The sequence below is a fragment of the Danio aesculapii genome, unplaced genomic scaffold, assembly GCF_903798145.1.
Source record: "Danio aesculapii unplaced genomic scaffold, fDanAes4.1, whole genome shotgun sequence".
Lineage (NCBI taxonomy): Eukaryota > Metazoa > Chordata > Actinopteri > Cypriniformes > Danionidae > Danio > Danio aesculapii.
In genome coordinates this window covers 45,001-57,500 of record NW_026613681.1, presented here as the reverse complement: position 1 = coordinate 57,500, position 12,500 = coordinate 45,001, and the positions used below count along the sequence as shown (strand labels likewise).

The 12,500-nt window shown below is 47.7% G+C and overlaps 1 protein-coding gene across 1 annotated transcript in view; it reads left to right on the top strand.

Moving 5' to 3' along the window:
• The window catches only part of LOC130220188 (cilia- and flagella-associated protein 65-like), a gene marked incomplete at its 5' end in the record, with an annotated part of 32,090 nt that overhangs the window by 4,062 nt on the left and 15,528 nt on the right, over positions 1-12,500 (top strand). The window contains 4 exons of the mRNA XM_056452566.1: positions 3,354-3,491; positions 3,586-3,825; positions 5,268-5,492; positions 5,567-5,713. Of these exons, the coding sequence (XP_056308541.1) occupies positions 3,354-3,491; positions 3,586-3,825; positions 5,268-5,492; positions 5,567-5,713 (750 nt within the window). The remainder of the gene's footprint in view (positions 1-3,353; positions 3,492-3,585; positions 3,826-5,267; positions 5,493-5,566; positions 5,714-12,500) is intronic.

Below are 12,500 nucleotides of genomic sequence, written 5' to 3'. Positions count from 1 at the left end.
GAGGCAAGAGGACATATGGACTAGCCCTGAGAAGGGGGAGTACTCATATGAAAAAGATGGTTAGCGGGGAGGGAAGACACGAGCCCACCTCAGAGGAGGGACTACATCGTGGCTGAGTGAGCATATGGGATCGCCAGTGGGGATCGCACATAGCAGGCACCTATACCCAGAACACGGTCTGACCAGTGGGCATGCCAACAACGTAACGGGCCAACACCTGACTCCTCTGTATCTCTGTGTTAGAGAGAAAGGCGCAGCAGGCATTTTACAACACCTAACCGAATTTCCTCATTCACCAGGATTTCCCAGCACACGTGAGGAAATCGGCTCCACTCAAAGTTTAAAAATCTCGCAAATGTATTAGGTGTCGCCCAGCCCGCAGCTCTACAATGTCTGTTAGAGGGGTGTTGCGTGCTAACGCCCAAAAGGATGCACGCTGTGAGCTCTTACTCCTGAAGGACACGGCTAACAAGCTGCCCAGAGGACCTAAAAGCTCTGAGTATGGTCCGTATAAATCTGCAAAGCGCGAACAGGACACAGCAATAAAGGGGCTGGGTCTGCCTCCTTCGTGGGCAGCATTTGCAGGTTCACTACATAGTCAAAAAAGAACACTGCAGGAACCTAGGGCACCTAGGTGGGCCGGGGTCTCAGGAAAATGTGAGAGCAATAAACAGACCTGTTCCTCGTCCTCCCTGACTTTACACAGTATCTGTGTGAGTAGGCTCACTGGAGAAATGCGTATAACGCACGCTCCAGGGCCAGCTGTGTAGCCAGTACGCTAGATTGCACGTTTTTCCTCTATCACCGGTAAAAAACTGGCGCAGCGTGAGAGACACTGCCAACAGCTCCAAGCAATTAAACTGCCAATGCAACTAGGTTTCTACCATGGACCCACAGCTACATGCCTACAACACACGGCCGCCCAGCACAACTGTAAGCATCTGTCGAAACGATGATATGCCTGGACACTTGTTCTAGAGGCACACAGGACTATAGAAAAGCAGGGTCCGTCCAGAGGCTGAGACAGCGGTGTGACAGTCACCCGGTGCGCATTCAATTTTTGGGACCCGATCGTGAAGCCAATGCTGTCTCATATGGAGCATCCATATGGAGCGTCTGCGGATGCCATATGCTCCAGGAGACTCTGAAATAATATCAGTGGGACCACAGTTTCTCTGTCGAACTCTCTCAGACAGGTCAGCATCAGCTGGGCATGCTCTTGGGGGAGGCGCGCCGTCATGGTGATCGAGTCCAGCTCCAACCCGAGAAAAGAGATGCTCTGCTGGGGGATGAGCTTGCTCTGTTCTCGGTTTACCTGAAGCCCCAATAGGTCCAGGTGCCGAAGCACCCTGTCTCTGTGCGTAATCAATTGATCCCGAGAGCACTAAAATCAGTCAGTCGAGATAATTGGGTATCCGGATGCCCGCGGGCCGAAGGGGTGCTAGGGCTCCCTAGAGACAGAGAGAGCCCGAAGGGGTGGACTTGTACTGCAAAGCTCGAACTTCAAACACAAACCGCAGAAACTGACGATGGCGTGAAAGTATGGAGACATGAAGTATGTGTCCTTCAGGTCTATTGCTGCAGACCAATCCCAAGGATAAACGCACTGGAGAATGCCCTTCTTCCTAAGCATTCTGAACAGCAGCTTGTAAAGACTGCAGTTCAAACGTGCAGATCTAGGATTGGCCGTAACCCACCGCTCTTTTTGGGTACGATGAAGTACGGGCTGTAAAACCCTCTCTCCATCTCGGCTGGAGGGACCAGCTCGATTGCATCCTTCACCAGAAGGACAGCATTCTCCTGTTACAAGACAAGGGCGGACACTGGAGAAACACACGCCCGTGAACTTGGGAGGCCGTTTTGCGAATTGAATCACGTAGCCGAGTCTGATCGTGCAAAATGAGCCACCACGACGGGGGGCCTGAGCCAACCAGGCAAGCAGAGCCCTCGCTAGCGGCATCATCGGCACGATCGCTGACGTACCAGTGGTGGGGCAGAGCAGAGTGGGAGGGCTGATCCGGGGAGCGCTGGGGTCAAGAGCAAGTTTTGTCTTTTTCAGATTGCCCGTCTCAGGGACGCTTTGCGGTCCGTTTACCACCCTGAGGCGGGGAGCACTGGTTGGTGCCCTTGGCGAGGAGCAGTGGATGTGGATGGTTCGGCTGGGGGAGCGGTCTTACTTTGCCCATCGCATCCGACTGCACTGCCATGAATTTCTGATTGAATTCACAGACGTGTCACTGAACAGGCCAGCCTGGGATATGGGCGAGTGAGAAAACGAGCTTGTCAAGTTCGCGCATATCTTCGTTTGCCAGGTTTAGCCAGAGGTGGCACTCCTGGACCACTAATGTGGCCTTCGTCCTTCCCAGGGAACATGCAGCAGACTTGTGGTCCGTAGAGCACAGTCAGTTGCAGTTGCGTGTAACAATCCTGGGTCGGAACCACCCTCGTGCAACTGGGCCAGCGGCTGCACTTGGTAGCTCTGTTAGGTGGCCATAGTGTGCAGGGCGGAAGCAATTTGGCCACGGCTCTGGCACTAAGGGAGTCAGATAGCCTACACGCTTGGACAGGAGATGAGGCTGATTGCACCAGGAAGAGGCAACATGCGAGCCCGCAATGGCACTGTCGGAGCGACGTCTTAAAAAAGCTGCACAACCGTGTTGCTCTTTTAGGAAATTTGCAACAATACATACCTCTCTGGAGGACCGGACCCAAGGAATGTCAGGCGAGGGAGAAACCCAGCTTGACCGTCTGTCAACTTGTATCACACACTCTGGACTGGGAGAAGCAGCCCGCCTTCTCGTTCTTTCTCTCTCTGCGGTAACAGTCGGAGAAACCCTCATATGACTCTCTCAGAAGCTTCGTGAAAGGTCTGAAGCGAAAAGGATGCCTCAGCTTATATTACAAGATCATTTGTAAGTAGTGCCAGCTGTGCATGCTGACGCTGCCAACTCATTGGCATTTCAATGGCCCGATTGTATACACTTTCAGATGTTTGGATTCTGACAAAATCCCCACAGTGGAAGTTTCCACATAGCATTGAAGTTCCCCTCCCGAAGAGGAACAAATACTATGGAACTTAACGGTTACAGATTTTCAACTTTCCTCAAAATACTGTATCTTCCTTTGTATTCAAAAGTAGAAGAAAACTCAGATTTGGTGAAGGTGATCAAATTATGACAGAATTTTTACTTTTGTGTTAATGATCTCTAAATCATTCAGCAGTATACAACAGTACACTGAACTGGCAAAAAAAAAAAAAAATCCCAATCATAGTGTAAACTGGATATTATGTGAAGATTAGTTTTTAATATGGACATTTCAAGCAACATGTAACTCTGCTTGTAAATCTGCAGGTTTTGAGGAATCATAGAATTGTGGAAGATCAGACTTTGTGCCCACCCTGGAGCCTTACAGTCAGAGTAACCGGCCACTCATTTCAGCCTGGAAAAGAGCCCTTTGTCCCCAACTTCTCTCTTCAACACCCTCAAGTGGTGAGTTTAATAAATTTTACATTTTTAATCATGCTATGTAGCGAGACCATATAGGTGAAAAGATTAAGTTTTAAAACCATTAATTTCCCTACAGGTATTCCCTGCACTAAAACGGGTGTCATACCGCACTGTCCTCCTGCAGAATACAGGGGATCTACCTTTGATCTTTAGATTGGATCCTGAGGAGTGCCCATCAGTGTGTGTACTGCCACCCAGTGGTCTGGTGCCACCAGCCGGTCACCAGATCCTCACATTGAGATGCACTCCATCACCAGACCACCCTTCTAGGATCCCTTTGACATTACATCTGAATGCCAGCCCAAATTACACACAGGTTAACACTATTTTCTACATAGCCGGAACATATTTAAATACATTAAATTATATTCAAAGTAATAATTTAAAGTGAAAAATTATGTAAAAATTGAAATTGTTTCTCTTGAACACAAACAAAGATACTTTAGAATGATGAGATCCATAAGCTGCTGACATCCATAGTAGAGAAAAAAATTAAGAATGTCAATGGCTATTGGTTTTCAACATTCTACAAACTATATTCCATCAAATTTAACTCAAAACAGGTTTGGAAATTGAGCAGGATGAGTAAATGGTGACAGAAATTTCATTTGTGGGTGAACTGTCCCTTTAAGTAGCTTTAATTAGGCTACTTTAATAATATGATGGTTAATATAATACACTACTCATTCTAAAAAAAGTCACCACCTGGATTAAACTAAGCACATAGGTAAGAGCATCCCATTGGATAATTACTGCATGTATGATTAAATTTTTAGCTGGTAACAAGTTATTTACACTAACTGATGTTAGAGAGTAGCTTCTCATTTCTTAAACAACCATATAGGAAAACACATCCTGTGTTGATGGACAATATGTTAATCTTTTTCAGAAGAGTAAAATTATTGGCATGCCTCAAGGAAAGTAAACATCTAAGGAGATTGCTGCAGCTTCTAATAACAACACTTTATTAAAAACAGGAAGGATTGTGAGCAACCATCATCTTTGAGGAAAAAATGTGTTAGGAAAAAAATTAAATGCTTGAGAACGGTGACCATGTGAATGTCTAGTGAAATAAAAGTAATAATAAAAACAACAACAACAGTATAATTCTTGGTTATGTTTAATAGTGAAAGTAAGAGTATTTCCTCACACAATGCGAAGGGAACTCAAGGGATTGGCATTAGCAGCTGTGCGGCCTTAAGTAAACCACTTATCGGTATGGCTAATTGGAAAATTAGGCTTTTTTATAATTTGCTAGGGAGGATGAAGAAAGGACTTTGGAGCAATGGACGAAGGTCATGTCATCTGATGAGTGCAGTATGCTGTTGGTCAGGTCTAGGTTCAGCAATGTTATACGCCAAAGTATGTATATTTCTCCAAAGTATGAGGTCAGCTATGTATATTTCTCCAGAGTATAAGGTCAGCTAAATACCTTAATATACTGAATAATCAGGTCTTCCCTGATGACACAGGCATATTCAAAGATGCCAATGCCAGGATTCATCTGGCTCAAACTGTGAGATTGTGAGACTCTATATTTTTACACATGGATTGGCCTCTACACAGTCCAGACCCCAATCTTATTGGGAATCTTTGAGATGTGCTGGAGAAGAATTTACACATCGATTCTCCCATCATTGATATAAGAACTTGGGTAATTAATTAATACAACTCTGAGAGGGGGGGGGGGGGATAAATGTTGTGACATTGCAGAAGCATATTGAATCGATGTCATTGTGATAAATAAATCTTTTGCAGGTACTGAATGTGGTTGCTGTAGCAGAAAAGCTTTCAGTGAATGTAGAGGGAGATGGCAGTCTGTTCTTTCAGCCCACAGCAGTGAACTCCTGCTCTGAGCAAACCCTGCAAGTGAAGAACACAAGCACAGTGCCGCTGGAGTTCAAGTGGAGGTTGTGTGGATCTGACCAAACGGTTCTGACTGTACTGCCCAACACAGACGTACTTCAGCCCAATGAATGCAAGGTCAGTCTGCAGCATCAAAGTGGTGTTTTATAGTAGTTTCAATCTTACTGGTGGAAGAATTTGTTTGCTTTCAGGTACAAAAGTGGTCCTTCACTCCAAAGGAAGAGATGATGTACAATATGAAGCCCAGTCTCATGTTCTGGCCTGTTCAAACACCACAGATCAAGAAGTCACATTTTACTGTTAAAGCCATAGGATTAGCATCCAAATGCTCTCTTCAGGTATGTTACAGTACATTCACATAAGCTGATGATCATGATATATACAATTGAGAGCAAAATTATTAGCCCTCCTCTGAAATTTTGATTCTCAAATATTTCTCAAGTGATTTTTAACAGAGCATGGAATTTTTTTTAAAATTCTTTTAGTTTGGCAGGAATAAAAGCAGTTGAAAGCAATATCATTCCCCCCTTAAGAATGTTTTTTTTTCAACTGGCTACAGAAAAAAACTTGTCCAATGACTTAAAACTAAATAGAATCTTGCAAAATAACTAGAAAAATAGTTTGCACTGTCATCATGGGAAAGACAGAAATTAGTTATTAGAAATTTGTTTTTATGTATGCGCCAATAGCCTAGGGGTTAGTGTGTCGACACATAGCACCCAAGTGCTTGCGGTGACCTGAGTTCAATTCCCGGCTCAAGGTCCTTTGCCGATCCTTCCCCTATCTCTGCTCCCCACACTTTTGTGTCTGTAAATTTCCACTGTCCTTTCAATAAAGGTGAAAACCCCTAAAAAATAATTATAAAAAAGAAATGTGTCTTTATAACTACAGGGGTTGGACAATGAAACTGAGACACTGGCCAATTTAGAAGGTTTGTGTTATGAAGCGGACAGGAGACAGAGGTAAGGAAACGTTAGGGTGTTTATTGAATGACAACAAGGAGCACATGAAGGATAGCCAGGAGGATCAGGAATGATGTTGGGGTCTTTTCCTCCGTGGCTGGGTAACAGGAATACACGAGGATGGACAGCACACACCAGATACAGCTGACAGAGGATGACACAGACTTGGAAGGACTGGAAGACAGGACGATTCGGGAGGACCAGGAAGACTAGGAGGAATACAAAGAGAACAGGTAAGTAAATCGTTTGTTTAGCTGAGGATGACTACGCTGAGTGGTCGCTCAGTTGTCCGCTTTCGTCGAGACGAGCCCGGACAATGAGCGACTGGAGTGCTGTGCTTTTATCTGGTGCTCGTGAATGTGATGCAGCTGTGTGCTCATTAGAAGTCAGGTGATGGTGATCTTCGTGAGTGGGGGTCGTGAGAGCCTGACCAATCCATGACAGTACCCCCCTCCCCAGGGCCCGCTCCTGAGGGCCGACACCTCCGACGCCGTGGTGGTCTCCCTCTGCCTCTAGGCGCTGGGAACTCAGGGTGGCTCTCATGAAACTCCACCATGAGACTAGGATCGAGAATATCAGCTCTGGGAACCCATGTCCTTTCTTCGGGGCCGTACCCTTCCCAGTCCACCAGGTACTCCAACTGGCCACCACGACGTCGGGAACGCAAGATCTCCTTCACTGCGTAGACGGCTCCTTCTTCTAGGAGCAGTGGAGGAGGGGGTTCCTCTTCGTGGTCAGGCTCTGTGGAGGGAAGAACAGGATCGTGATAGGGTTTCAGGAGTGATACGTGGAATGTAGGGTGAATACGGTAGTGAGAGGGTAATTGTAGTTTGTAGGTGACGGGGTTAACCTGTTCCACGATGGTGAAGGGACCAACAAATCGGGGACTTAACTTGCGAGAGGGCAGTCGCATGCGTATGTCCCGGGTGGATAGCCACACCTTTTGTCCGGGTGTGTATCTGGGTTCTTCAGACCTTCTTCTATCGGCGGTTACCTTGCTTCGACGGACTGCCCTCTGCAGATGTTGATGAGCCTCGTCCCAGACTCTCTCGCTCTCCCGGAACCAGTGATCCACTGCGGGGACATCAGATGGTTCGCCATCCCAGGGAAAGAGCGGTGGTTGGAAGCCCAGGACGCACTGGAATGGCGTGAGTCCGGTGGAGGGTTGCCGCAGTGAATTTTGGGCATATTCTGCCCAGCCCAAATACTGGCTCCAGGAGCTCTGGTGACCACTGCAGAAGGTCCTCAGGAACCGTCCCACCTCCTGAATCTTCCTCTCTGTCTGCCCGTTGGTTTGGGGATGATATCCAGAAGAGAGGCTGACGGCCACACCTAGGAGCTTGAAGAAGGCTTTCCATAGACGTGAGATGAACTGTGGACCTCTGTCCGACACAATATCTTCTGGAATACCAAATGACCTGAAGACTTGATTAAAGATATTGTCGGCTGTTTCAAAGGCTGTGGGAAGACCTTTCAGAGGGATTAGTTTGACAAACTTTGAGAATCTATCTACTATGACTAGAATACAGGTATTACCTTCTGACGAAGGGAGATCAGTGATAAAGTCCACTCCTAGGTGTGACCAGGGACGGTTCGGAATCGGCAAGGGATGGAGCTTTCCAGCGGGTAGATGACGTGGGCTCTTGGATTGGGCACAGTCCTTACAGCCCTGAACATATTGCCTCACATCCCTTGCCATGTTTGGCCACCAGAATCGTTGGGATACTAGCGAGAGAGTATTGTTGATCCCTGGATGTCCAGTGCCTAGCGAGGTATGTAAGGAGTGGATCAGATCTACCCGGTGTTCAGGTGGTATGAACTGCCGATGAGGAGGGCATCCCGGCGGAGCAGGGGCTTCCGGAGTGGCAACGACTGGAGGAGCGTTCCAGGTGATCGGACAAATGGAGATGTGTTCGGGAAGAATCTTCGTTGGGAGTTCTTCATGATCGTGATGCTCGTGTAAACGAGAGAGAGCGTCTGCTCTTAGATTCTTGGGTCCTGGACGATAGGAAATGGAGAAATCAAAACGTGAGAAGAAAAGTGACCATCTGGCTTGACGTGGACATAGTCTCTTGGCCTCTTTAATATATTGGAGGTTTTTGTGATCTGTGATCACCTGGAACGGATGTTTGGCTCCCTCCAACCAGTGACGCCACTCCTCCAAGGCTAGCTTGATTGCTAGCAGCTCCCTGTCTCCTATGCTGTAATTCTGCTCCGCCGGGCTCAACTTCCGAGAGAAATAGGCACAGGGATGCAGTCGGGGCGGTGTATCATGATGTTGAGATAATACTGCCCCGACGCCGGTGGTGGATGCGTCCACTTCCACCACGAAAGGAAGATTTGGGTCAGGATGAGTCAGGAGTGGGGCCCTTGTGAACTCCTTCTTAAGAAGGCGGAAGGCTGCGGCTGCTTCTTTGGTCCACTCCAGTCCTTTGGGTTTACCCTTGAGGAGATTAGTGAGAGGTGATGTAATCCTGCTGTAGTCCTTGATAAACCGTCTATAAAAGTTAGCAAACCCAAGAAACCTCTGGAGCTCCTTAATGGAAGTGGGTTCTGACCAGGATAGAACAGCCTCAATTTTCTTCCCATCCATACGTATACCGGTTTGATCAATGATGTATCCCAAGAAATGAATCGACTTCTGGTGGAATGAGCATTTCTCCGCTTTGAGGTAGAGGTGATGTTCTCTCAATGTGTGTAGGACCTCCGCAACGTGTTGGCGATGTTCGGCCTCACTCCGGGAGTAAATGAGGATGTCATCTATGTACACTATTACAAAGTGGTGAAGAAACTCCCGGAGGACTTCATGAATGAAGTTTTGGAATACGGAGGGGGCGTTGACCAGACCGTAAGGCATGACCTCATATTCATAGTGGCCAGTAGGGGTCACGAATGCTGTCTTCCATTGGTCCCCCTCACGTATTCTTATCAGATTATACGCGCTGCGGAGGTCCAATTTAGTGAAGACTTTAGCTTCTCGGAGCTGTTCCAAAGCGGCTGGTACCAGAGGAAGGGGATATCGGTATTTTACTGTACCGTTATTTAGGACCCTGTAGTCGATGCATGGACGCAGCCCTCCGTCCTTCTTGGCCACAAAGAAGAAGCTTGAGGCGGCTGGTGATTTTGAGTGACGTATGTACCCCTGACTCAGAGCCTCCCTTATGTAATCTTCCATTGCCTGATTCTCTGGAAGCGAGAGCGGGTAGATCCTACCTCTTGGCAACTGGGCATCTGGAACTAGGTCGATCGCGCAGTCCCATGGCCGATGCGGCGGTAGCTGGGAAGCTCTCTTGGGGCAGAAGACATCATGAAAGGAGCTGTACTCCTTAGGAATGTGGATAGACTGCTTCTCAGGAGGGCTCTCGACCGATGTTGCAAACAAAGAAATGGGGTTCCGACCTTGAAGAGGGAGATTTGGAAAACAGGTAGGTGTACATCCAGATCCCCATTTCTTTATCTCTCCTGTGCCCCAAGAGATGATGGGATCGTGCTTCACCAGCCACGGGCGCCCTAGAATGATGTCCATATTTGCACCCTCCAGAACCAGAAATTGAATCCTCTCTTGATGTAACAGCCCCACTTGAAGAAGGATGTCTTCGCATTGTCGATGGATACGGGTCGAAGATCGAGTGCACTGGGTTATCGGTTGTATCTGGTATATATGCGAGGACGCCTCAGTACGGAGGTGGAGTTGACGACAGAGGGATTGGGAGATGAAGTTCCCTGCTGACCCGGAGTCGATGAGGGCTGTGACAAGGAGAGAAATAGAGGCAGTAGTTATTTGTACGGTGGTAGTAAGTGGTTTACATTGTTCAATATTCGTACTGAATACACTCACTGAAGTCCGAATGGGACGAAGGGGACACTCCATACGGGTGTGTCCACTGACACCGCAGTATAGACACAGACCCCGGGTCAGCCTCCTCTGTCGTTCCGCTGATGTCAGTCTTCCAGACTCTATTATCATGGGTTCTGGTTCTGGAGAGGCTGTTGACTCAGGCGATTGGAGGAGTGCAGACGAGGGGGTGATGGTGTCCTGTTGATAGGAACGGAGACGATCGGAACATCGGAGAGAATGTTGGATGAATCTCTCCAGACCCATTGTATCATCTAATGTGGCCAGCTGGATTCGGAGAGTGGGTTCCAAGCCGAGCCGGTACGTGGTCAACAACGATCTCTCATTCCATCCACTTGCAGCTGCTAGAGTGCGAAACCGGAGAGCATATTCCTGTGTAGATAGAGTACCTTGCTTTAGATGATACAGCTGCTCTCCAGCGGCTACTTCCCCATCAGAACGTCCAAACACCTCTTTGAAATACTCCGTGAAGGTAGTGATGGAATTCATGACCGGCCCGGCTTGGTTCCAGATCGTCTCAGCCCATTTAAGTGCAGGTCCAGAGAGTAGTGATACGATGTAGGCGATCTTTGACTTATCTGTGGGATATAGAGAAGGTTGCATTTCGAATATGAGGGAACATTGTAACAGAAAACCATTGCACTCCCCCGCTCCGCCTGAGTAGGGCGCTGGTCGGGCCATGGGACTGGAAGGAAGGGCCGAAGAAGAAACTGTGGAGGCGGAAGTGCTCGGTGCTGGTGGTGCGTTGGAAAGTGGAGCTGGTGGCTGTAGAATCCGCTTCAACTGGTCCACCAGCTCTTGAAAGTGATCGAGGGTGCTCATGTTGTCGTCGTTATGGGTCCGGGCTTCTGTTATGAAGCGGACAGGAGACAGAGGTAAGGAAACGTTAGGGTGTTTATTGAATGACAACAAGGAGCACATGAAGGATAGCCAGGAGGATCAGGAATGATGTTGGGGTCTTTTCCTCCGTGGCTGGGTAACAGGAATACACGAGGATGGACAGCACACACCAGATACAGCTGACAGAGGATGACACAGACTTGGAAGGACTGGAAGACAGGACGATTCGGGAGGACCAGGAAGACTAGGAGGAATACAAAGAGAACAGGTAAGTAAATCGTTTGTTTAGCTGAGGATGACTACGCTGAGTGGTCGCTCAGTTGTCCGCTTTCGTCGAGACGAGCCCGGACAATGAGCGACTGGAGTGCTGTGCTTTTATCTGGTGCTCGTGAATGTGATGCAGCTGTGTGCTCATTAGAAGTCAGGTGATGGTGATCTTCGTGAGTGGGGGTCGTGAGAGCCTGACCAATCCATGACAGTTTGAGGTTTCATGGCTAAATTTGACCAGCCTGGTGGCCAATCCCACATTCCACCAGTAAGAGCAAAGTGTGAAGATTTAATTAGCAGAGCAAAATCACAGTTTTGCTTGATAAATTGCATTGTACACAACATTAGGAGTTGACATATCAGAGTTCAAAAAAGGACAAATTGTTGGTGTATGTCTTTCTGGTGCATCTGTGACCAAGACAGCAAGTCTTTGTGATGTATCAAAAGCCACGGTATCTAGGGTATTGTCAGCATACCACCAAGAAGAATGAATCGCATCCAACAGGAGTAATTGTGGACACAAGAGGAAGCTATCTGAAAAGGATGTCTGGGTGCTTACCCGTATCCAAAAAGCTACAGCTGCCCAACTCTCTTGTTTCCACCAACACTGTTTGTCGGAAGCTCCACAGGATCAAAATACATGGCAGGGCTGCTATAGCCAAACATTTGGTCACTCATGCCAATGCCAAATGATGGTTTCAATGTTTCCAGCAGTGAAAATCTTGGGCGGTGGACAATGTAAAACATGTGTTGTTCTCTGATGAGTCCACCTTCACTGTGTTTCCCACATCCGGGAGAGTTACGATGTGCCCCAAAGAAACGTACCACCAACACTGTTGCAAACCCAGATTAAGGATTGGGGTGGCTCAGTGATGGTTTGGCCTGCAATATCATGCTATTCCCTACGGCCAATGTTTGTGCTAGATGGACACATCGCTGCCAAGGACTCCCGAAGCATTCTGGAGGACCATGTACACCTAATGGTTTAAACATTGTATCCTGAAGGCGATGCCGTGTATCAGGATGATAATGCCCAAATACACAGAATGGTGAGTGGTTTGATGAACATGAAAGTGAAGTTGAACTTCTCCTATGGCCGACACAGTCGGGAGCGAGTCAGGAAACATTTTCCTCCACCAGCATCATGTAGTGACCTGGCCACTATTCTGCAAGAAGTATGGCTCAAAATCCCTCTGGCCA